Source organism: Sebastes fasciatus, chromosome 13 (genome assembly GCF_043250625.1).
Source record: "Sebastes fasciatus isolate fSebFas1 chromosome 13, fSebFas1.pri, whole genome shotgun sequence".
Classification (NCBI taxonomy): domain Eukaryota; kingdom Metazoa; phylum Chordata; class Actinopteri; order Perciformes; family Sebastidae; genus Sebastes; species Sebastes fasciatus.
The window spans coordinates 16,089,541-16,115,823 of NC_133807.1; the positions used below are offsets into that span (position 1 = coordinate 16,089,541).

The 26,283-nt window shown below is 39.8% G+C and overlaps 1 protein-coding gene across 2 annotated transcripts; it reads right to left on the minus strand.

The window, feature by feature from the left end:
• Positions 1–957: 957 nt before the first annotated feature.
• On the minus strand, positions 958–25,790 carry LOC141780548 (uncharacterized). 2 transcript variants are annotated; one of them, XM_074655817.1, is made up of 22 exons: positions 25,492–25,790; positions 22,441–22,518; positions 22,261–22,326; positions 21,771–21,922; positions 21,595–21,679; positions 20,900–21,077; positions 18,847–18,988; positions 16,643–16,757; positions 9,997–10,095; positions 8,700–8,756; positions 8,527–8,595; positions 8,344–8,433; positions 8,149–8,258; positions 7,095–7,605; positions 6,842–6,934; positions 4,593–6,746; positions 4,344–4,491; positions 3,830–3,947; positions 3,516–3,675; positions 2,421–2,522; positions 1,770–1,856; positions 958–1,696 (listed from the first exon to the last, which is right to left on the minus strand). In XM_074655817.1, exons 1-22 carry the CDS (start codon positions 25,615–25,617, stop codon positions 1,556–1,558), a joined length of 4,881 nt encoding a protein of 1,626 aa, XP_074511918.1. In that variant the 5' UTR covers positions 25,618–25,790; the 3' UTR covers positions 958–1,555. The 2 variants fall into 2 exon arrangements, with proteins under 2 accessions (XP_074511918.1, XP_074511919.1); XM_074655818.1 differs by lacking the exons at positions 16,643–16,757; positions 18,847–18,988; positions 20,900–21,077; ... (3 more) ...; positions 22,441–22,518; positions 25,492–25,790 and adding an exon at positions 10,647–10,787.
• Positions 25,791–26,283: the final 493 nt, after the last annotated feature.

A 26,283-nucleotide genomic window follows, 5' to 3' on the forward strand; every position in this document is an offset into this window, starting at 1 on the left:
TATCTAAATAAATAAATAAAAATAATAAATAAATAAAAGCGGTTAAGATATGGAGAATAAAATAAAATAAATTAAAATGAAAAATGAAAAATAAATAAATGAATAAAATAAAAAAAGTTCAAAATATGGCCCTCAACCCAGCGGACTGTGGAAAATGGAACCTGCCATAATCAAAAATAAATAAATAAATGACTCGATAAATAAATAAATAAATACAATTTTAAAAAGTGGTTAAGGTATGTCAAATAAATTAAAATAAAATAAAATAAAATAAAGATAAAAGATAAGATAAGATAAATAAGTAAAGAAGCAAATTAAAACAGAATTATCAATTTATGTCAAATGTTATCAATTAATTAATGGCTACATTTATTTTTAATATTATTTTTGCTACATTTAATAACGTATTTATTTATTCATCAAGTAATTTATTTGTTTCTGATTTTGGCAGGTTCCGTCCTCCATATCATACAGCAGTACTCCACACTAAAGTTTACAAAATAGATGTTTATTGCTTACTTTGTTCTTATTCTGTTATTCTCTTGTCTATTTTTTTCATTCATTATTTTTTCCCCACAATATTAGGGCATTTATTTTGAAGTATTCACTCGGAACATAACTTTCTTTTTCAGAGTAAATTGACGCTCTTCTTCCTCCAGAAATAGTGCTGAAATACTGTCAAAGATAGCCTGATTATTATTTTGCAGCATCTTCACAACATACAAAAAATAAAATTACTGTAGCTGAGTTTTTATCATTCATGTACAAACTGACACTTTAATTTTCCTTGTTTTATCATAAATGTGATGATCATCTGCTGTTACGATAAGCACTTTGTGTTGGACTTTAAGCATGAATTGTGCTGTATAAAGTTTACTATTATAATTTAAAAAATTCAATAAAAGCTGGCCCCAAATTTCAACCTGGAAACCGCACAGAGACAACAACACAGTATAGGTTTAATCTGCCAATTTCATTTAATTAATAAAACCTTTAATACTGCAGTGAACAAATATAAATTACAGTTTGTGTATGACAGAGTATATCTGCCAGCAAAGTTACCTGCAAGAAATGTTTAAAAATGTATTTAATTTAAATGATTTGATTAAAAAACAATACTTAGTTTAATACCAGTTTAACGACGACACGTACAGCAGAGGATATCAGAGTGAGAACAACATACACACGCCAGGTTAAAGTATTACACTTACAAAATGGCAGTAAAGATAAAATATATACATAACGCACAACATCGTCGCTTTTTTATGATAATATTTGGGAAATATAAAAAATAACTTGCAGTTTCACAGGACCATTGCAGTAGGAATCACAGTAAATAATAAAGTGTCAAAAAGGTTAACAATTGAGACACAACAGACAGACAATATAAACATCTTCAAAAACACAAAGGAGTGTGAAGGGAGATTGTGTAGAAGAGTTCCTAGATTTATTAAATAATACGTTTTAAATACAATTTTGTGTCGGTAAAGCTGGAAGAATACTATACGTTACAGTGAAGACAAATGTAATGTTGCTATTGTAAAAACAGACGCTTTCAGGGTGAAGTCGGGTCCAGAGCGTGATGAGCCAGCCTCAGGTTCTCTCTCAGCTCGTCCATCTCTCTCTCTGTTTTGGCCCTCGTGATGCTCAGCTCGGTGTACATGTCCTTGTACTTCTTTGTCGCGTTCCTCTTGTCCTGTAACGTGACAGACGTCAGCTTCACTCCTTCGCTTTGATTTTTACAGCTGCTGTACAGGTGTGACTCTCACCCTCTGTGCTGACTGCAGGTCGTCCCTCAGAGATGTGATCTCCTGCTTCAGACACTGAACCTCAGACTCCTTCACTCGCAGGGTAATCTGAGATGAAAACGTCAAATAATCAGCTTCATATCTTCAGAAAAGGTTGAGGTAAAGAAGTTCTCCACAATTAAGCGACACATATGACCATTGTGAGAGGGTTGATGGTGTTCAGTACTTCATGTAAACTAATCTTGAAGCCCATAAAAGAAAGTGAAAGCATCCCACCTCTCCATTCAGATCACTTTCAATCTTTATAGCTGTTGTAATTGCAATTATTGACAATGAACACAAGACATAGCAAAACATTTCTGGACTGGTTCAGTAAACAAACATCATCATGTTGGAGGATTTACACTAAATTATTACATTTCTGTTCTGTTCCCTTTCCAGAGAAGTTGGGCTTAATGTTGCTCTAATGGCAATTATCATATTCCTCATATAAAAATTAAAAGTGTTCATTTGTTAAGAAGATTTTAACTTTATTTCTGCAATTATCTGTGTTAGAATAAGTATTCAGATCCTTTGCTTAAGTAGAAATAGCACACTTTGAAAATACTGTTATAAGTTTAAAAGGGAGAGTTCACCCCAAAAGCCGAGGGGAAGACTCTGAAGAAGACTCACCTCCATTTCGTACACGTCCATCCCCTGACTGAGCGGCAGGGCGTCCTGCTTCGCCAGAGAACAAAGTCTGGTGATCTCTGCTGCAAGGTGACCGCTCAACTCCTTAAGTCAGAAACAATACAACAATGAGGCTTCTTACTTATCGACACTGTTTTTAAATACACAAATTTCCACCCGGATTGTCTAATGTTTCTACAAACGAAAATATTCAGAATAACTTGAAAGATACTGTAATAATATAAAAAAAGAACATATGAGGGTTTTAAATGACGACACGGAGAGTAGTTTTTACACGCTGGATATCTGTGGGTACTAACCAGAGGTGGGACCAAGTCATTGTTTTGCAAGTCACAAGAAAGTCTCAAGTTTTTTGCACTCAAGTCAGGACAGGCAAGTCCCAAGTCCTAACCTTTGAGTTTCGAGTCCTAAACAAGTCATAATGCGCTCTTCACCAAACGTAATGCCATTTTAACAACAGAGTAACTGGCGCTCAGTAACGTAACATTAGTTCTTCATGGTTTTCTTCTGTTAATTGATTGGTTGCTGTCAGATTGGTTCAAATAAAGTGGATCTGGGGAATTAAGTGTAAGAATCAAATTCAAGTCCAAATAATATTCACCAAAAATAAAGATTCCAAAGTTCAACAAAAAAATAACAATTTTCAGGAATTCAGCAATAAACAATAAAAGATTCAGTTCAGTTCAGTAACCCTAACCCCCCCAAGTGAATCCTCTTCCCAAACACATCAATAAACGATATCTCAAAAAGTAAATAAACCCAACATCTCTGACGCTGTCTGAGTTACCTCCGGTACCGGGCAGATCGTCTTTATGCACACACTTTTTAAATAACATAATTTTTAATCTTTGGGCTTGGGGAGGAAGGTTTCAATTATTCAAAAGTCAAAAGGCTCCAGTCCAAGTGAAGTAACAAGTCTTTAGTGTTAAAGTCCAAGTCAAGTTGCAAATCTTTTTCATTTTGTCAAGTCGAGTCAAAAGTCATCAAATTTGTGTCGCGAGTCTGACTCGAGTCCACACCTCTGGTACTACCTGTGTAGAAGAACATGTAAATGACGTATTAAAGAGTGTGTATCACCTGGTTTCTGGTCCTCAGGTCTTGGTTTTCCTGCTGGCACTGACACAAGGCCTTCCTCTCAGCATCCAGAGCCTGGACCAGATGTCCGTTCTCCAGATACTTCAGAGAGAACTGCTGGGACAAAACCTCGAGCTCCCGCTGGTACGAAGCCAGCTCCTCGCTTCACAGACGCACAGATATTCAACATGAGCATCAACTTTTCATTAGAACGTAACGTGCATTTTTCCTGCAAACGGCGGCTCAGCAATCAGTTACAAGCTGCACCACACGATGCCCAAATATTCAGTTTGTTTGGATAACGGGTCTTGACATACCTGTGCTTTCTGTATACGTCGTCCAGCTGTGCATTTCCTGTGCTGCTCTCTGACTGACATCTCTTCTGCACCTCCCTCTCCAGCTCCAGCCGGTGAGCGTTCTTGATGGCTACGATTGCTGAGAAAAGAAGAATTAAGGGAAGATTTCATGAGACTAAAGCTGAAGTAGGCGAGATTGGAGCAAATATAATTAAAAAAAGTCATTTTTATAAAACGGTCGCTACATCGTGACAGTAATATGGAGGTGCAGAAGTCTAGTTATCTCTCAGAACACTTGAATTACAATATGATGAAAGGTTATTATGGAATTGATGGAAAAGTATCAGAGTGATAAACAATGTTCAGAATGTTTTTTGAGCTGTTAAAGAGGCTGTATTTGACCTAAAACCGAACATGAGGGTTAAAATTTCAGAACAGGACACTCAAATTGTTCCTCAAGAAAAATCCTTTAAGAGCTCGACAGGTTTTATACTTCGCAGAAAGATTTTCAAAATAAAATATGTTGTCTCCTCACCGATTGCCGTAGCAGCGCTCTCCTCCTCCAGCAGTCTGTCTCTCTCCACCAGGAGGCGCTCCACTTCCTGTTGGTGTCGACGCTGCAGCTCCTCCACGACCTTCAGGTGAGACTCCTCCATGGAGGCAAAGCCGCACTCACACGTTGTCTGGAAGGAGACGATCACATGAGTCACATACTTACAACCTTCAGTGTGCTACATAATGTTGATAAGAGTATTTAATACTATTGATTGACAGCTCTACTCACCTTCAGCTTTTCCATCTCCTTCTCATGTTGCGTCTGAACAGAACTCATTTTCCCATCAAGCTCTTCTTTCATCACCTCCTCCATGACGGCCAGCTGCTCCTCCAGCTCCTCCACTCTTCTTCTTAGCTCTACAACTTGCTCCGTCTCCAAACCCAAAAGATCTGCATTACTTTTCTCCATGTTTTCATCTGCTATCTCCTGGACTCCCAATTGACCTTCAACACATGGAAGTGGGATTTCCAGGCACTCAAACAACTCCTCTTTTTCCTCAATTTCACCTGCACTACTTTCATCTGCTACCTGTAACTCAATATCTGTGTCCTGTGGATAAGTCTCTTCTGTCTGGCAACACCTGTCCATCTTATCGCCCAACGTCGATGACTGTTGTTCTTCTATGTCTGACAATCTTGCTCTCAGCTCCCTGTTTTCTTCCATCAAATTGACACAGTTGCTGCAGATGAGAGAAGAAGTCTGTTTGGTTTCCTCAAGTTGCCGCTCGTATTTTGACTGAAGCCTGCTTAACTGACAGCAGTGTAACGCTTCAGTTGCTGCAGAGTGAAGGAAACCAGACATGGGATGCTCAGAAAAGTGAAAGTCAGCCATCAGCTGCAGTTTTTTTTCGTGAGCTGAGGTGCCGACAGACGAGGCGAGGTGGATTAGAACAGATATTTTCATCTGTGTGACGCCTCTAAAATGTTCCATCTCATACAGCTGGTTGCTACAATCAAATATCCTGCTCTCATCTGTCTTTTTGGTTTCTGTCTCACTTGCATTATTCCAAATAATATCCAGATCTTTCAAACCTTCCCTCCCTTCATCTGTGCATGTTTCAGAAAGTAGACGCTGCCCTAAAAGCAGCATTCGTTTCTCCACCATCATACGTTCTGTCACCTCACTAAGCAGCTCTTCTACAGGTTTCTCCTCATTGAGCTCGGAGGGATTGACCTTTAGTTTGTCGAGAAGCAAACTCCAAAACTCTTCCTCCCACTTCAACTGACTCTCCACTGTAGGCTCTTCTACCTTCCTCAAACCAAAATCCAACTCCTCAATCACCTCCAGTAATTTCTCCAAAGCCTTCAACCTCATGACCATCCCGTCTATCACTTGCCGGATCCTTTCTTCACCAGAACCACATCCGTTGCTCTCTCCATCTTTCAACTTTAGCCTCCCGATGTCAGCCTCCGCCTCTGCAGCTGCTTGACGGTAACGTTTCTCAGCTTCCTTCAGCTCTGCGTTCTGCGTCTGGAGCTCCTTGCAGGTCAGCTCTGATTGGTCGAGCTGCCTCTCCAGCTCCGTCAGCTTGGCCTCGGTGGCCTCGAAACATCGCAGCAGGTATCCCTTATTCTCCTGTCCTGTTTCTTCTGTGATGTTCAGCTGCAGCAGCGCCTCCATCTCCCTCAGATTCTCCTCCAGGGAGGTGATCAAAGTCTGGGCCTCCAGGAGCTGCTGGTCTCTGGAGCTCAGCTCCCTCTCCAGATCTTCCACCCGTGTTTGTCCCAGCTGTTCCACTTCAGGGAGGTGATGGGGTTCAGTGTACCTGCTGCTGAGCTCCGCTTTCAGCCTCTCTATCTCGCGGTCTGCCTCCGTCAGCTGGTTAAGCATCTCCTGGTTGCGCTGGTTGAGAGCCTCGTTCTGGCTGGTGAGCAGCTCCACCTCTTGGGAAAGCCTCCTCACCATCGCCTGGTCCGGAGGTATGTGTTGCTCCACACAGCAGCTCAGAGAGCCGTCATCTCCCTCTGCAGGCGTCTTCAGAATTATTAATTCACTGTTATTTATTTGTGTTTCTGTGCTGGGAATCTGCTCACAGTCGTCTCTTTCCAGCTGATTCTGGTGGTTGATTGTTGCGACGTTTAAATCTACAGTTTGTCCGTCACTCTCTGATGCAGGTGATAATAATAAAGTTGTCTCTTCTGTCTCAGGAAGCAAATCCTCCAGGTCTTGGTAGTTGCCCTCTGTGTCATGCAGCCAGATGCTGGGCGTCTGAGGGGTTAATGAAGGTGGTTCAAAGCTGAGCTGCTCCTGCATGCTCATAATGTTCTGCTGTTGTAAGATCTCTTTGCACACATCCTTCAGGATCTGTGCGCTGCTGGTTAATGGCTCTTCATTTGTGTCCGATGGGCAAATATCTGCCTCAGAAGTTAGTGGAGGATCCATCTGGTAAAACACAACAGAGATAAAGTAACATTAACAACCATACAGGTATCAAAGACTGAGGAAAGAAAGTAGTTGAGGTCCAAAATGTGGCAGACCTGCTGCTGATAAAATCCTGCTGTACTCAGCTGAGCCTCCAGCTCCAGTCTGTGATGCTCCGACTCGGCCAGCTGAGCCTTCAGATCCTCCACCTTCAACAGACAACCAGTTAATATATAATACTTTCTCACATCCCAAATCTGTTGCTCCCGTGCTGGTACAAACTCCATCTACTGTAGGTAATACACTGACTATAGAGAAGTACCTCATACAACCACACTGAGAAACATCCAAGCGATCCCTATCACTCACCCCCGTCCTGTAGTCGTCCAGCAGCTTCTCCACCTCCACAGACTCTTTGGCTTCAGGAAACAGCGGGACGCTTCTCTCCAGTCTGAACAGCGTCTTCTCCACCTGCTTCCAGTAGTCTTCGATCTCTTCATCCATTTTCTGCTGTGATTTTGGACTCAGTGCTCTGACGCTGCCATCTACTGTTTTATCTCCAATCACCTCCCAACCCAGAGGGAAGCCCAGCATGCTCTCATACCTCCTCCTCCTCTCCTCCCTCCTCTTCCTCCTCTCCAGGTCTCCTAACTCCAGCGAGCACAGAGCTTTGCTTTTCTGAAGATCCAGAGGCCGTTTGTTCTGAGGCCTGAACTCGGCCCAGTCGAAGGTTTTGTAGCGTCCCTCCCGCCGTCTCTCCATCACACTCCTGTGTTTGGGGTGAGGGTCTCTCTCTGTGGCGACGTCAGCAGAGTCCTGAGTCACATCTGGTTTAGGGAGGGCCTCGGGTTGGCTGAAGGGAACGTGATGGCCAGGTAAACTGTAGACAACACGTAGGTATGTTTAGATGGAGGACAGGAAAACATCACAATGTAGAGAAATTAATTATTTAGTTGTGTAATCACCAACAATTTTGATATTCAATTGCTTGTTTAAAATGTGATATATTAATATTATAAGTATATTAATAAATATAATATAAATATTTTATAGACTGTTACAGATGAATTGATAATGAAAATAATCATCAGTTGCAGCCCTAGTTAAGTCAATAAAAAGACAGTTGTTCATGAAAATATAGTATACAGCGGTGGAAAGGATATCTACTCATGTACTGTACTGTAGTATAATTGAGTAAATACATTTTCTGCTACTTTATACTTCTACTCCACTACATTGCAGAGGAAACCAGTAAAGAAACCAGAAAATATTCACATTTAAGAAGCTGGAATCAGAGAATTTATACTTTTCTTTCTTAAAAAATGATTCAAATCGATTAATCAATTATCAAAATAGTTGATGACTAATTAAATCATTTACAACAAATTGTTTCTCGGTTGCAGCTCTATAATTTAACCCTTACCTGGCCACATCAGGGGCGTTAGCTGGACGTACGTTTTTCATCAGAGCCTGGATCCAGTTCTTGCGTATCCCTGACGTCATAGCCGACAACGTGTAGACACCCTTTGGGGTCTAAAACAAAAAACACTTAACTTGACTTCATGTTAAGTCAGAAGATACAGTTTTTGCCTGTTTAGTGTAGGAACAGTTTTCTTACGTGAATCTGAAAGCCGTAGTTCCTCTGCACCTGATACTCGGACACATTATAACACTTTGTCAGGTCGATTTCTCCTTCAAGATCTGAAGCCTAAAGGGAGGAGAACAAAAGACATTTGAACGTCTTAAATTAAACACTTCTTGTATTTGTATTCTATATTATAAAAAACTAATATCAAAATACCTCCTCAGCTATTGAGTCCTTGTAGTACCTCAGACTGTCAGTCGACAGCACAAACCAATATTTCTTCCACTAGAGGGAAGCAAAAGATAAATGAATCAATGAGAAAACTAAATGTATTGAAATAATTTAAATCAAGAACTTAAGTTTAATTTAGGACTCTTAAAATGGTTTACCTGCTCAGTTTCATCCAATTTGACCATCCAGCCTTTTTTGAAGTTTAATAAATCTGGCTGTAAAGAAAACACAATGTTAACATTTTTGCCATTAATTACAGTAAATTGTATGAAAATTAAGTATTAACTAAGTAATAAAGGTTGTATTGATTTGTATTACTTTGTATTTAAATAACACATGTGATCTAGGTGATGTTAGGTTATGTTTGTAAAGAGAAATGTATATATTATGTTTCTATTCGTAGTTAATATATGAGACTTTCATCTTTGGACGTAGAGGACTCGTTAACATTTTTAGTAGTGGAGGAAAATAATTCACATGTAAAATTTTAAAGTACTTATACTTGTTTGAGTATTTGCATTCTATGCTTCTTTATACTTTTCAGACATAAATATTGTACTTTTTTGACCTACTTACTTTGCAGATCAACATCTTACACATAAAATACATGATCAGCTTCAAAGTTATAATTTGTGGTTATAGATTAAACCAAAAAATATGAAGTACTTAAAATGAACTTCACCTCTTTACCTCTCACCTAATTTAAGTACATTTTGCTTATAATACTTCTACTACTTTTACTGAAGCAACAATTTGACTGTAGGACTTATAATGGAGTATTTCTACGTTGTGGTATTGCTTGGTTCCAGCTTCCCAAAATGTGAAGATTTGCTGCTTTTAATAATGTTAATGTATTAGTAATAATGTTGAGAGTTGGACTAAACAAACATTGTGAAGGTGTCACTTTGGGCTCTGAGTCATTGTGACGAACATTTCTCACTATTTTCACTATTTTCTACGAACCAAATAATCAATTAATGTAGAAAATAATCTGCAGATTAATCCATAATGAAAATAATCATTAGTTAATAGTTCAAAATGAGCTCCAACTAACTACAACAGTGAAATCCTGCTTCTACATTAATGCATGAGAAATAATAATCTAATGATAGAATATATAATAGTACAACAGTCTTTTAATACTTTAAGTACATTTTCCTGATTATACTTACAGAAACATTTTCAATGCAGGACTCTTATTTATAACAGAGTATTTTGTACAGTGTGGTATTAGTACTTTTAATGAAGTAAAGGATCTGAATACTTCCTCTACCACTGGTACAGACACAGTTTTGGTCAGTGCCTTGAAATAGTGAGAGTGTAAGAAGCTGTTTTGCCTCTAGGGGTCACAATTGGGGCAGTGATATTTTTTTTTATCTATACTGTATTTCACCTCTCCTGATGCAGCTTTAATTTACAGCCACGAGTAATTTAGTTTATTATATTGTGACTCACCGTCATGACGGTGTCGGACGTCCTGCGGTCCAGAGACTTGGCTCTTCTCTGGGGTGGCGGTGCGGTGAGCTGGGTGCTGTCCCCACATGACTGGAGCTTCTGTGGAGTCAAAAAATCAAATGACAACAACTCTTTAAATCACTAACATTTGTTTTATTTATCTGAAGACGTGAGGTGTTTTCTAAATCCGGACGGTGTCAGTTTGTGTGTGCGGCCTGCATTCCATCAAGCAGAGTAACCGATAGTCTGGATCCTTGGCAGAGATGTCAGCTGGGAGGATTAGGCCTGCTGTAGAGCACCACGGGGAGCCCAACAGGCTTTTCTACACTGCCTGTTAAACTCTTACTCACATCGCCACTGAACTGCACACGGATGACTGCATTTGGCTATGTGGAATGCATGAAAAGGTTTCAGACTGCGCATAATCCCTGATACTTTTTGTTTAAAAAATGATGGTACAAGTCGAGAAGCACTGAATGTGCTTCTCGTGATCAGGTTTCATGCTGGCTGATAGAGCGGCACGTATCTCTTTCAAGTCTGAATCACAGAGCGTTAAATGAAACAAGGGTACGTTTCTTTTTTTGTTTACTTGAAAAGATTCATTCTTCGCTCTTACATAACTACTTCAACGGGAAAAAATGACCACTTACAGAACATTCTTTGTGTTTTTCTTTTCCTGGCATTTACATTGACAACTATCCAAGGACACAACACATGGAGGAACACAGCGCTCACAGGCTGCACTGATCTCTTTTTTCTTCTTCTTCCCAAACAATCGCTGACTGCTGCAGACAGAGCCTGTCCTCTGTTTGGTGAAGAAGCCTCACAAAGCTGCAGGGGGGAGGGAGGAAGAGGAGGCTGTCTTGGAAATGAACTCCGGACAGGCTCTTTTGACCTTCTCCTGGCTACCAAAACAAATGCACCCAAAGACACATAAATCCTCACATGGGATAAAATGTGCTGCTGAGTGTATTTAAAGGGCAAATCCTCTGGAATGAGCCTGTCTGTTTAATCAAAGATTAAGAGCTGCCACAGTGACGACCATCTGTGTCAAAATAAATGTACTGTGACCATACTTTTACACTTGTTTTCTACATCAAGAAAGCAGCGTTTATTGTGAACGAGCCTAAGAAACTAAACCAGGATTAAACGGTTTCATAAAAGCCAACTTATTTTGCTTCATTCTTTGAAAAATCAAGCACTGTATACATGGATTCACTGTGAAGAAAACAGAAAAGTAAAGACAAAACCGTGATGTTCGTGTGCACCGAGCAGCAGATATTAAATTAATATAATATTAAAGCAAACACGAACAAAACCACGGCCATAAACAAAGCCCAAGAAAACTTTTGGCATCATGTTTTAGGTCAGCAGTGAGCCCTAACTCTTCTAACGTTGGTGATCCTGGATGATCACGAAAATGAACTGTGTCTCATAACCTTGCATGGCAGCTGAATTCTCACGATATCACAACACCGTGTGAGAATCATGGGATCGTGAGATCACACGAAAATCCATCGTGTAGTGGTTCTGACTAGGGCTGTCAAAGTTAAAGCAAATTCGTTTTAACACCACTAATTTCGTTGTAGCGGGCTCAGTTTTAAAGCAAGAGTGAAGATCCTGGTATCATATGAAACTAAAAAATCTAAGGAATCCATTGGTACCAACCACCACCAACCGTGAAGGAGGTTAAATAACGCTCCAAACGTATGCAAAATTTTGGCGAGGAAAAGCTGTCATGGCCATTTTCAAAGGGGTCCGTTGACCTCTGACCTCAAGATATGTGAATGAAAATGGGTTCTATGGGTACCCACGAGTCTCCTCTTTACAGACATGCCCACTTTATGATTATCACATGTTTGGGGTAAGTCATAGTCAAGTCAGAACACTGACACACTGACAGCTGTTGTTGCCTGTTGGGCTTGAGTTTGACATGTTATGATTTGAGCATATTTTTTTATGCTAAATGCAGTACCTGTGAGGGTTTCTGGACAATATTTGTCATTGTTTTGTGTTAATTGATTTCCAATAATAAATATATACATACATACATTTGCATAAGAGTATTAAATACTTGACAAATATCCCTTTAAGGTACATTTTTAACAGATAAAAAATGTATGATTCATGTGCGATTAATCCCAATTAACAATGGATAATCATGTGAATAATCGCGATTAAATATTTTAATCAATTGAGAGTCCTACAAGTTACTAAAATGCCGAAAGTGGCAGACGGATAATCTGAAGGTATTTACCCTATATTTACACCATATGGCCACTGTTATGTAACTTGTACAAACCAAGTAACATAATCCAACTGGTGGAGAACTTAGAGGGGAAAAAAAGCTTATTATTTACTACAGTACATTTTAATTAACTGAGTCATTTAATAGTAAGTTGCATTTCATACATCTTTAATTCTCAACACTAAATAAACAAAGAGAGTTCACATCACTTACTCAGAATGTGAACTCACAATGTCACGATCACAACAAACACAGCAACAAACTGAGCTAACGGCTGACATGAGTTCATCTCTACTTCTGACAGAGTGTGAACTCGCTGCCAAATGTTCTCTTTTGCGTTGTTTATAGTAGTGATTTTGTTCTCCGAATTATACAGAGTTAAGCCCAAAGATAGCCGATTAACCCACTAATGAAGGTTCAAGGTTCAGCTTTAATGTCATTATACAACACAGGATTGCACAAAGAAATGCAGCGGTAGCCCGCCCCATATTAAACACATAGAAAATCTAGACAGATATTCAAATATATAAATTAGAATAGAACAAAACAATAAAATAGGTAATAAAATAGAACAAATTATATGAAAAAAAAGCACTAAAGGAATAAATAAAGAGGAAAACTAAATTGTATAGGGATATAAAGTTATATACTAGGGCTGCAACTAATGATTATTTTCATTATTGATTAATCTGCAAACTATTTTCTAGATTAATCGATTAATTGTTTGGTCAATGAAATGTCAAAAATATAGATTCAATAAAAATAATAAATTGATTTCAAAATCGTAAAAAAAAGAAAATCGCGATACATGCAATTGATTTTTTTCCTACCACTACAGTGTACGTTTTGAATATGTCCGTTCCGCACAACGTGATTGGTTGATGCCTTAATTTGCTAGTGCAGAGGTCTTTCTTCTTATACAGAGTTTCCTGAAAATAAGCCTGACTTACTGAAGTAAACGTGGTTTAACTAGAAACCTTTAAGCTTTATGTGGATTGTTTATGCTTCATGTTTGTGTTTTGTCAACTGTCACACACAGACAGGCACCCGTTAACGTCTGCTCACCTCCTTAATCACTAGGGTCTAGCCTGACAACACACAGTGACTATCATTCACAAACAGATGTGCTCTTAGAAAAGAGGCGTGACTTTGCTAGTTCATCAGGTTCAGTAAATACGGACCGTCAAGTGAGTTTGGAGTCGACATTACACTGTATCTTGTTTTAGGTCTGAGGAATCCCTGGAAAAAGTCTGCCAGAGGAACGCTGTCTCCCAGATTACAACACACACTGAAAGGAGGCGTGCTGAATGCCTTCGGGGCATCAAAACCAGTTCTGTTCCCAAACAAAACGCAGCTCTGAATGAATCACCGCCTCTCTCCCACCTGCTGACACATGCACCCACTCTCACACATTTTGGGAGGAAACTCACAAGCCTCGACACGGTAGGATTCCACTCGTCCACGCGTCTCGTGCCAAACTCTCATCACCTGCTTTTCATTCTGCAGCATGAACTGAGTGTGAGTTGTTACGTGCAGAAGACTTGAATGAATCAGACCCCTCATGTTTACAACCACTGGTTTCAGTGATGCAAACAGAGATTGACTTCGTCCAGCCAAGTGTTTGATCAGGTCAGAGCTTCATCGTTAAAGTGACGTTGTTCTCTGAGTAACACCTGGTTGAGTGAATCATCCTCAAACCAGTATAACCCAGTACAGGCTGTACTCAGGGCTTGACAGGCTGAGTACAGCTGGGAACAGTGACTGGTCTTGATCATGACGAACCCACCTTGAGATTAGTCAGCAATTCCTATTTATGGCAAGGAAATGGGCTTTTAATTGTTTGATGATGTGGCCCTGAAAACCTATTTTCTTAATCAGGTTCATACAATGTGCTGTGAATGAACACACTATTTACTACCAAAGTTACATCAATAATGGTCATAAGGGATATTTATGCTTTTCTCCCCTGTTTAAAATAATAAAATGACGTCAGGTACTAGGGCTGGGACGATGCCCCCATCTCCTGATTCGATACTATCACGAAACTTGGGTGCCGATTCGATATGTTTTGCGATTTTTAAGTATTGTCCTGAAGTCAGATATATCAGTCAGGCATTATTTATTGAATTTTTTCCAGCAACCCAAAAAAATCAAAGAATTTCCCTCACACAAATTAGTGGTATTGTCATTTTAAGTCACAAGGGACGTTTGTACTAAGTAATGTTTTGTACTTCTGGTGAATATAATCCATCAATCTTATTTCCATATACTGTGTGTACAGTATTTTGTATATACAGTACCTTGTTAACACCTTATTTTGAAAACCGGACATAGTCACACGTGTATACTTCCGCTAACTTTGACAAGATGCGAGTGACGGCTGGCTTGACCACAAGTTGCCGTAATACGATAACGTTTCCTGTCCATGACAGAGTTAACATGCAGCTTTAGCCATGATGTCTAGCTCTGCTTTTTCCTGCAAAGTGTGAAACCCAAAGTGTTTCCATACTTTACTGAATGGGTTGTGTTTACCACTTTGGATTTAACATGTGAGGGTGCAGGTCGTATCCACGTGGACCCTCCGCCGTTTTCTACTTTATCGTTTCGGCTCACTGTGGCCGACTGTGGTTTGTTTTAGTGACGGATACCGGACTGATATGACGTCACTTTACTCAGACTGCAACAATAAAAGCGGTAACTTCCTTCAACCTCCGCACCATTTGCTGCAAATCATCCACTCTCTCTCCCCCTTTCATGACTATCTCTGTCAAATAAAGGCAATAAATTCTCTCCCTGTTCATTGTCTATGGAGCAGCGCCACAAGTTATACCCTATGACATCACAAGTTTGAGTTTTAGCACTCTTGTTTTTGGATTTAGGAGAGAGTTGTTCATGTTTACTAATCATTTTTGGACTGTCTTAAACCATACTGTAGGAATAACATAAATTAATTTTGAAAATGGGCGTAGTTCCCCTTTAACATACACTGGATGACGTTAATTGGTGTGTTTCACAGTGACGACAATAATTATGAAACATGCAGAAACTTGCACAATTATTAGAAGATGCTGCTTTGGTGATTTGAAAGTATTTACTGTATGTTGTTAAACAAAAACACGCCTCCTGGGTGACGAACCGTGAAGGTATTTTGGGAGGAGATCCCGTGACAGACCCAGAACACGTTGGAGGGATTACATATTGTCGCTGTCCAATGAAAAGCATGTGTGTCCAAATTTGGTGATTTTTAATCAAAAAGAGCAGAAGGAGCTCTTTTATTGGTCTTAAAGTGGAACTCCAAAACTAAATTTACTTTAATTACTTTAATTTGCTATTTTTGTGCTGTACACATAGATTTTTCCAACAAAAACACATTTTTTTTCTGCTCTAAATTAGCCTGTATGTGTCTGTTTGGATGTGAAAGTTTGGTTCAGCCAAATTCCCTGGCCCCTCCCTAACTGTGACGAAATAGGCAAGTGTTTCCCCTACCATTATATCGGGGGGGGGGGGGGGGGGGGGGGGGCGTAAAAATAAAGAAAATACAAGAAATAAACTTTAAATAATGTCCCTTAATCATGTATAGTTCACATATTGCGTTTCTGAATGTGGTGTTATTTCTGCCGAAAAGAAAAAAAGGGGTTAGACTGTTTATCTTTCAATGAGAGGTGCATTATACGCTCCAGTTGTAGCATGCCAAGTGGCTTTAAGATGCCCTTCCAAGAACCGTAAAATGTCCGAGAAACCAAAACAGTCTTCGAAAGAGACGAACGGTATTAACCTGGCAGCCCGAGGCAATGCAGAAAGCCTGATAAGCACCGGTAGAAAAACAACAATGAACAAGAACAAGATGAAGCCAAGAAGGGTTCCAGCAGAATTTGAGGGTGTAGTTGCCCTTTAAGCTAAATACACTATTTAAAATCCTTTTGGATTATATGAAAATGATGTATGTAACGGACAGTGACGATTTCCTACGTGGCCTCAGAATCCTCCAGGAAGAACTGGACTACTCCCTTTCAGTACCCGATCCGTCCCAGCTGCCAGACCCATTCTCCGCATGTGCGGGCGCGCCTACTCAGTATGCCTTGTGGGAAGACCCGCCCCTACTCTGCCTCTGATTGGCTACTGCTTTCTAAACGCTAACAGTAGGTAGCCTAGCTATGATGCTAACAGGAGCTGCCGTGGCTGAGTAGAGCGACTCAGCTCTGAAGGTAAAGTACCCGGTTTATACAAATTTTGTATATTATTTAATCTTAAATTCAATCCTGATAAGTCGGCCAGCGATCCCCACAGGTGCGTCTACGAGACCGGTGTCTTACACTCCCAGTAACTTGGATACAATGAGTGTCGAGTGTCGATGGTTAAGGTATATTGTAGTATTAAACGTGTACTTGGTGTAGTTACCTCTCGCTTGTTGGTGCGAGCTTCACTCCTGCCCGTTCTGGAAACAGCTGTTCCTTCTTCCAGCTCTTTCTCAGGGGCCTCCAATCCCAGCAGCCTCTCTGTTGGACTGCCTTGGCTGGAAAACATGAACAACTAATGAGTGAAAAAGTGTACGTGAGGCTTCCCTGACCTCGCTAACACACAGGTGGGTTCTGACATCATTTCCACCAGCATGAAAACTGAGGATGACAGCTTGATAACAGACTCCAAACAGCACCTGTGCAGCAGAAAAGAGCCCAGAGGACACCAGACCGACCACTGTTATTGTTGCTGTTAAGAGACTAAATAAGAGCTGACATCCTTCCCACTGGTGTCAGAGGTGTTTTGTGTGGAAGTAGAGAAGGTAACCTGATATAATGTACACACAACTGTCAAGTGATGAAAAGGAGTGTTAGTGTCAGTTTGTGTGAGTGTGTGTTGATGCTAAGAGTGACGGTAACAATTACAATATTCTAATTTAGTGGGTTTTTAAACATGTTGATTTGTTTGCTTTGTATTTTTAAGATTGTCGAGTTTGTTTTCATTCCAGTATTTGCAGCAAGCTACGGTTTTGTGGACTGTTTTTAATTCCATAAACAAAAAAATATATAAACTGCATCTGAATCTAGTGGCGAAACAATGAGCTAGTTAATCCATTGGCTAATTCTGATAATCTTATCGTATCGTTAATTGTTAAATCAAATAAAAATATCTCGCTACACATCATGGAGACTTTGTCACGATACCAGAAATTGAGTAGTCAATACTAATTCCAGTGAAATTTCACAATTCTCAATACCAATTTGATACCACAGTAACAAACAACGGCAAAACAATAAATCTCATGTACTTCAACATCCACTACTTTGGTACCATTTGTTTTTTGTTGGAAGTTAAACACGTCATAATTCTCTCTCTATTATCTATTTTTTATTAAAGTGAAAACATCAACTTCAAACAACTGGATTTATTCAAGTTTCTCGCCAAAAACTACACATACAAGATTACATTTGAACACATCATAATGTTAGAATTTACCTTTCGCCCAAAACTCATTTATCCTGAATAGAGCCTGAACGCATCATAATATAAATCAATGGCACCTTCCATTAGCTAACAGCGAACGTTAGCTGTGTTTCTAAATCACATGAGGTCCCCTGACAATACTTGGCCCGTGCAAATTTGGTCATAATTACACAAACTAAAATTTGGACCTGATGATGGCGCTAGAGGAAGAGATCACCAAAGTTACTACAATTCATCCTCAGCGGAACACGAATGTCTGAACCGAATTTCATAGCAATCCATATAATAGTTATCCAAAGATGTCACTCAAAATCTTGTTCTTTTTAGCATATTTGTTAGCTTCTTCGCTAAACGGAGACATTAATGTCGCAATATTATCAAATAACAATGATGGGAGTTTTTTGTTTTCTCTGTCTCAATGAGATATAACCTTTAAAATCTTATTTTGAGAATATTTAAGTCTGTAAAAGCATGTAGCGTCACGTGTTGAACGCTATAAATAGTTTATTCGGTACATTTTAAATAGAGTAGCTTTACTACGGCATGATGTTTTAGTGCCTGCTGATGGGTCCAGACAGCTTTGTGCCCTGAGAAGGAGCTTCCAGCTGAAGTCTACTTCCTCTGACAGGCAGGCAGACAGTCAATATTAAGGTCCTGAGAAACAATGCTGCAGATATCCAGTTACACCAGCGTTTTGGAATTTCTGACCTTATTTGGGGGCATTAAGTATTTTGTGTTTTTGTTTCCCAAAAAGGCAACAAGTGAAGAAATGCGATGTACGCTGCTCACGTGACCAGTTTACATGCTGCTGGGGCACAAACTGGGAGGGTTTCTTTAAGCTAAATTTAAAAATGCAGCAGTCGGATCTCTAATAGAGGGGTAAGAGCGTGAGCCTTTGATCTGGTGTTTAGCGGTGTGTGATGGCTGTTTGGCTTTATACTGGGGGGGAAGCAGAGAGGCATTGGATGTCCTTTGTGCTAATTGCTTGCACATTTACCCCCTTTTCCTCTGCCAAGGCACTTTAAACGGCTGTTAGCAACAGAATACATGTGCATAAGAAAATAAACACCAGGTTGCTGCCAAACACAACGTATAGAAGAATTATTTACATATATTATCATCAAAACTGGTTGGAAATCTACCTCCAATTCATTTCTAACCTTTTGTCGTGGCTGTGGTTCTTGTTGTCTGCTGATGTTTGGTTGTTGTTTGACTCAGCCAGCTGGATGTTACTGTCGCGGTCGATGTTTCCACTGGTCACCAAGTCCAAGGAGACCGGGCACAGGTAGCTGGATGTGTTGCCTGGATATAGCAAACAACATGGAAGGGTTTTTAGACTGTTAAATGTACTGAAGGAACACAGTTTGGTTTAATTCCACACTGACGCCCTTTAAACAGCCAGCGGCCAACAGGCTGCGATGAAATCATTCTTATTTTAATTACACAACACTATGTCAGGGTTCACACTGAGGCCAGTGGATCAAAACATCCAGAGTTCTCCCTGTTAAGATATACAGTACTTTTCACAAAGTCAGGAAATTAACTTAAAGTTAAAGGAAAAGCAGCTCAATCCATTTATTCTATATAAAAAGATAAAATACTTACTGGTTTGAAGTGTTTTAATATTCAAATTTGCTTTGGTAAACAATGACAGAACCACAAACCCATTTTCTGTTCCATATGACAGCTAATTAATCATTTTTGTTTAGGCTGCACACAAACACAAAGAAAAGACTAACAACAATGACCTAATTATGAATACAAATCTACAGAAAAGATGGTTGAACTGGACTGAAGAAGAGGAGGTGACGTGACTTGACAAATATAGGAGCAGGAGACACGTGATTCAATGTAAATATGAATTTCAACTTTTTCATATTTAGGTTTTCTCACTAATACTTAACTCGCTTTAAGAAATTGCTTGAGATAAAGGAAGAACCTGAAGTTATGCTATGCCATGATTGGCCATTCTGCGTTTGAGGATCCAGATATAAATCAGAATGGATCCATGACGTAAATATTTGACTGTATGTTTGTTAAGCCTTTTAAAAACAGACCTCCCGCAGGCAGCCTGTAGAGCATGACAGGAACGACCACATAGATCACTGGTCTACGTAGAACAGGGGCGCATAGTAGCTGCTGACTTATTTTTTGCACAGTAACTTTATTGTCCCGTTATTGTCAGTCCAATCGGTGGCTATGCATTCGGTTTTAAGTACGATTCAACTCACATTTTGTCACATTCATAAATCATTTTACCGTTATATGTGACTTTGATGAAACAAGTGGGACAAACTAATTAACATTTGTACCAATTCGATCTTAACAAAGCTAGCTTCCATCAAGCAATTCAACATCCATTGATGCTAATAATGTAATGATGATGATAGCGAAACATTAATTATCCATTTTTAGCTACATAGAACTATTTTAAAGGAAGGAGCTTCCTCGGATACTGGAGACAATTAGAAATGACATCACAGTAAGACTATTTCTATTGCAGAGTTCAAAGGGTTAATGTGGTTTGTATAAAAGGGTGAGTTGTTTAATTTCTACTGCAACGCTGCTAAAAAACAGACATGATGGTCCAGGAATCCAGTGACAAGAGGGAACCCTCATTCATTAGACAGCCTCCCTGTTCGGTTCTCAGAGGGTCCCTCCTGTACAACCTCCATCGCTCTAATGAAGCAGCCTATGGGCACAGTCAGCAGGAGTTAATCCAGACCTTTATTACAGGACCTTTCCAGACCCTGCAATAAGTCTGACGCCAGATGGGTGCTGCTGTCCACTCTGTCGCAGCACAGAGGTCCAGTAAGGAGGAATACCTGTCCTATGCTGTGCTAATCATCAAGCCTATTAGACGTGTTTAAGAGGTCTTTTATGGATCATGTTTGGCTTTTATGATGCCTGAAGATTAGAGACGCACGTTTTCCTGTTTCTGTCTGTCCCATCTGAGTTTATGTAACTTCCTGCTAAAACTCCTCCAGCCCGTTCCCATGATTACAAGTCAGTACTGGGTCAACATGCCTGGTTAAACAAGGGTTAAATGAAATGTATAAATACTAAGCTGGAAGTGTGAGAACATCTGCAGGACGTTAGGACAGTTAGAGAGATGACAGGAAGTGGCTGTGATTGGCCGACGGACAAAAAAGCCTGGATGTATATGTGTGTGTGTGTGTGTGTGTGTGTGTGTATGTTTTGCTTCTGCTAGACCTGCAGGGGTCTTCTCCGGGCCCGGGGGGACTGAGTCTGGGACAGTCCACATGGCGGTTTCACCCGGTCCCCTGACCTGCTGCTGGTCTTCCTGCCACCAACCACAGCTGGACTCCGCAGCGTTCTGAGAGGACGGATAACTTGGATCGGTTGCAGCCATCTTTGCTGGACTGGGTTCCTAATGTTTTGTTAGAAAAACAAATAAAAAAATTCAGTAACATGTTTTTATTTTTTATTCATGTATGTTTAATTTAAACTTTAGGTTATAAAATATAAAAAATTTGTGAAAAAATCCCATCTTAATTTGATGTGATATCTTATTTTATCCGACCAACAGTCCAAAAACAAAAGATTTTCAATTTAGAGCTGAAATGATTCATCAATTAATCAATTAATCAATTAATCAATTAATCAATTAATCGATTAACTGATGAACAGAAAAATAAGTGGCAATATTTTTTTATTTTTGAACTATTGGATGGATTGCCATGAAATTTGGTTCAGACATTTATGTGCGTCCAAGATGAAAGGTTAGGGTGTCAGCAAAAACACCATGATTGATCCTCTGAGGACTGTGAATATCTGTATTGAATTAAATGGCAATCAGACCGTGAGTAATCATTTGGCCCGACAGCAGGCAGGAAAAACACAATGTGTGCTTAACTGAAGCATTTGATGGGTGTTTGCTTTGCTACCTGGGTGGCAACAGGTTCCACTTTGCGTTTCTTCTTCTGATTCTGCTTGTTAGTCCGTAGATAGACGGCGAGCTGTTCACTCCACCTAGTAAACAAAGATAGAAACAGCAGAGACAAGACGTTAGTTACAGGGAAACCTTCCTGCTCCTGTAATTTCTCTACAGGTTTATACTGACCCATTAATGATCTCTTTATTGTCGCCACGGATGAATATTTCCTGCTCTGGCGTGACGATGCAGAGTGCGTTTCTCTGGCTCGTCCTGGGCTCTGCATCGGTGATATCTGTACACAGATTCATGTTCACCGTCCCCTGTGGCAACGTGCTCGGCTGGATGGGAATCAGAGGAGAGCTAGTTAAGAAATCTGGCTTACTGAAAGGACTGATCACCAGAACGCAGATGACTGACAGTTAAACAGAGAGCAGTTTGTGGTGTTAAGTGTGCAATGAAAGAGATTTGAGGGGATCACAGAGAGAGGGGGATGTGTGCATTAGAGGACAGGCTAAGCCCGAAATCATCTGCTGTGGTTCTGCACACAACATCTGGCCTAAAGATGCCTGCTTGATCCCAACATACTGTAAATGCGGATATATAGAACATGCTTTACTGTACGCTGCTATCTTATATACTGTATATTTTTGTTAAAATTCAATGAGCAGTTTCTTACCAGTTCATCCAGGGCGAAGCTCAGGCTGCCGTCTTCATACAGGATGAAAAAGCGACGCTGCCATTTCTGATGTTAAGAAACACAAAACACAACATCACCACAGAGCCATTTATCTTGAGGAAAGTCACAATAAAGAACTAGAAAATAAATGTGTGTGAGCTCAGTTTCATTATGTCCTACCCTTGACCTCTGCATCGGGTTGTCAAAATCTGTCCCCACAGGAGCCAAACACAGCCAGCCTGCATAGATGGGTTTTGCCTGTAAGTGATGGAGGAAAGTGGAGTAGTTAGCATTCGGCCTCTGATGATGTGTTCAGACCAAGAGCTTTACTCGCGTGAGTTGCACCGCCGGTTTCATTTGGGTATTCATTTGCGCCAGAAGCGCTGGAGAGGAGAAGGAGCTTGTCTCCATAGATACCACAAACTTTTCTTTCCGCCATCAACCATGGAAGAAATAACCACTGTTGCTGCTTTGTACATGTTGTGGAAGTCCCAGATATGTCAGAAAAACAAACGCCGTCGTGTCTGGGTTCATAACATCACCCGGCGGCGAGCTGTATTCACATACAGTGCCATTGCACTGACTGGGTGGACCACCAAAATAAAAGCTGTATACGAGCAAAATGAAGCATCTTCTTGATCGGCTATGTGGTTTGCAGGCTGAAAATTATGATTATTTTCATTATTGATTAATCTGCCAATTGTTTTTGTTTGGTCTATTAAATGTCAGAAAATGTCTGAAGATTTCTCAAGATCAAAATTCCCCTAAGCCAAGGTGACATCTTCAAATTGCTTGTTTTGTCCAACCAAACACCCCAAACCTAAAAGACATTGATTTCACTGTTATATAAGATAAAGAAAGCAGCAAATTCTCACATTTGAGAAGCTTGATGGCGAGAATGTTTTGCCTTTTTGCTTTAAAAATTACTCCAATGCTTAATTGATTATCAAAATAGTTGTAATTTAGTTCCATGCGATTGACTCATCATTTAATCACCTAATCGGTTCAGCTCTACACAAAATCCTTGTCCAGAAGCTCTGTCTATTTGCACGTACACATTGCTGAAGTACTATGCACACAGTAGTAGTATTTTACAACATGTTGTAAAACAGTCAAAAGTTGCTCCACAACAGCTTTATCTCTGTGAGTAGTTGACTTGAATCAGAGTAATGCCATGTGTAGTGTTTGCAGGTTGAGCAACAGCACCGAAATTACAGGGCACAGTGAATCCAGGCAGGGGGACTGAGAGCAATAACATATTTTAACAATGTGAGGCATGTAGGAAGCCGTCATGACCGTCTGCTTGCATCACCTCCACATGACAGATCTGCAGGAACAATGTTTTCAAAGGCAGTGAACCAAGGGGATTATTGACACTTTTTGTGAGCACAAAGTAAATAAATGACTTGTCTGTTCTGCTGCACCAATAAGTGGATCGAGACATCATTTAGATATTTGATAACTTATTTCTCATATATCCAGTAAAAAACAAATATTTTCTGATTCCACAGTTTCAAACGCTTCTTTTATTCTTTACAGATTTCTTTCTGATTCAGTCGAGGCAGATGGCCGCCCGATCCACCCAGAGCCTGGTTCATGCTCGTGCATGCTCATGGGGGATCTCTTGTTTGGTCTTGAGTGAGTATGGTCTAGAGCTGCTCTATATGCAAATGTCCTCCATAACTTCTGTTATGATTTGACGCTATTGAAAAATAAATTCTTCAGGGAAAACTAGCTAACATCCAGGTCATTTTAGGATGCTAATAATGTAACAAAAAGGAGTGACAACTAACGTTATGTTGAGAATGAGTCACAATAATGTGCTTTCTTGACATAATAAACTGTGTCAGTTTCATTTTCATGAGTAATTTTAGAGTAAAAATACCTAACTCTTTAAATGTATTAATATGAACAGTCACAATAACTCAGTAAAAGTGTAGTTTAAAGTAGCAGTAGGCAGTACATTTTTGACATCATTGGGCAAAAATTCCATAATAACCTTTCAGCATATTGTAATTCAAGTGTTCTGAGAGGTAACTAGACTTCTGCTCCTCCTCATGGCTCTGTTTTCAGGCTTAAATCACAGGTCATTGCAATGAGAGAGCGTTCCTATTGGCTGTGCTCCGGGCATTTGACCGGAACTTGGCGTTCCTTCATCAGATTTTACAATCAGCGTCACAAACTTTCTTATTTTACAGCTAAACAGTGCACTACAAGATGTTTCTGAAAACATTTGAGGAGAGAAATAGGCACTACAGTAACAGAATATTGATTCATATTTGATCAGCGCTGCCTAGTTTGACCGTTTGGTCGGAGTTCGCAAGCGATTGACAGACGGCTCTCATAGACAGCAGACCTCAGATCAGCTCTTACTGCTTGTTTTCCTCCGGTCTGTGAAATCTTGCAGATACCGATAGGAGCACCGGATGTTGCTAACGTTAGCTAATTGAAAACAAGCTAACATGTGGTCATTTCCCAGCCAACATTTGTGTGTGGGGCCCATGTGGGTAGTAAATGGGCTGAAAAATGGGCCCTATATGGGATTGTCCATGGGTTCCATAATGGCCCTATGTCAATTGCCCTTGTGGGTTTCATGCAGGAGAACACTGGGTGTTTTATGGGCCCAATCTGGGCAAAATAAACCAAAACCCATCTCAGCCTCAGGTTTAAGTTCTATGTGAGAACTACATGGGGACTACATGGCCAGAAATATGGATTGTAAGTGGGTTTGTCCAGTTTCCATGTTGGCCTAATGCACTAATTTCCCAGTAGTGACCCAACTAGGACCCACATGGGGAGCCCATTTGGGACCAACTTAGTTTTTGTGTTTGTGTTGCCCATTCTGAGCCCATGCACTAATTTCCCATTAGTGACCCAACTAGAACCCACATGGGACCAACTTAGTTGATCCAACTGGGCCCCAGATAAGATGCCCATTTTGGGCCCATACCCACTTGGTACCCAGGTACCCCCAGCCTAACCCATGTGGGGCCCACATAACCATGTTGGCTGGGATTATGACGTTATACGTCGAATATGAGTTACAAAAAGATGCAGACGTTTATTTTTCAATTAACAGTTAATATCTTTAAAGTAAAACTACTTTACTGTTTGAGTTAATTAACCAACTGTCACATTAAATGGATAAAAGTGTAGTTTAACGTTAATTGAAGAACGCCCTGGTGGTTAATGATGATAATGATAATAATAGTAGTAGTAGTTTAAGGTTACCTGCTCCATGTCATGGTCGGTCAACAGATGCAGCTCTCGGGACTTGAAGCAGTTTTGACATTTGCTTTTATTAAAGATGTTGGCTTGGAATTTGTTGCAGGGACTCGTCGCCTTTTCTCCCGACATGTTGTAGTCCTCTGCTCCTCTGCTCCTCTGCTCCGGTTAGTAATCCCGACAACAGCCCAAACACTCTGCCTGCTCCGGTACTCCGCTTTGAATGAGGCGGCTGATCCTCAACCAACATCTGTCAAACACACACAGCTGGTGACTCTCTGTCGTCATGGGCTCGTCAAGTGACGCGGTATCACCAACAACATCCTGTCTCAACCTACAAAATAAAACCATCAACAAATCATAAATAAGATATAAAAAACTATATATATAGCAAGTTACCAACAATATATATATATATACATATATATATAGTTATAATATATATATACAAACCATAAATATATTTATATATATAATATATATATATACAAAAAAAAAATACAAAAAAATATATATATATATACATATATAAGAATAAGATAAGATCATCTTTAGATCATCTTTTATTGATCCACAGGTGTAATTCAGGTGTTGCAGCAGCACAAGGACAGAAACAAGTACAGATAAATAGAGAAAATTTGAAAATAATTAATTAGACATGAATAGAAATAAAAAAAGTGAAGTGTGATTAGTAGTGTGATTAGTAGCAGCAAAGTCTGCAGATTATAGCATTGTATGTTAAAGTAATATGATACCATCTACTACAACAGCGTGGATCAGAATAATATATAATAGTAA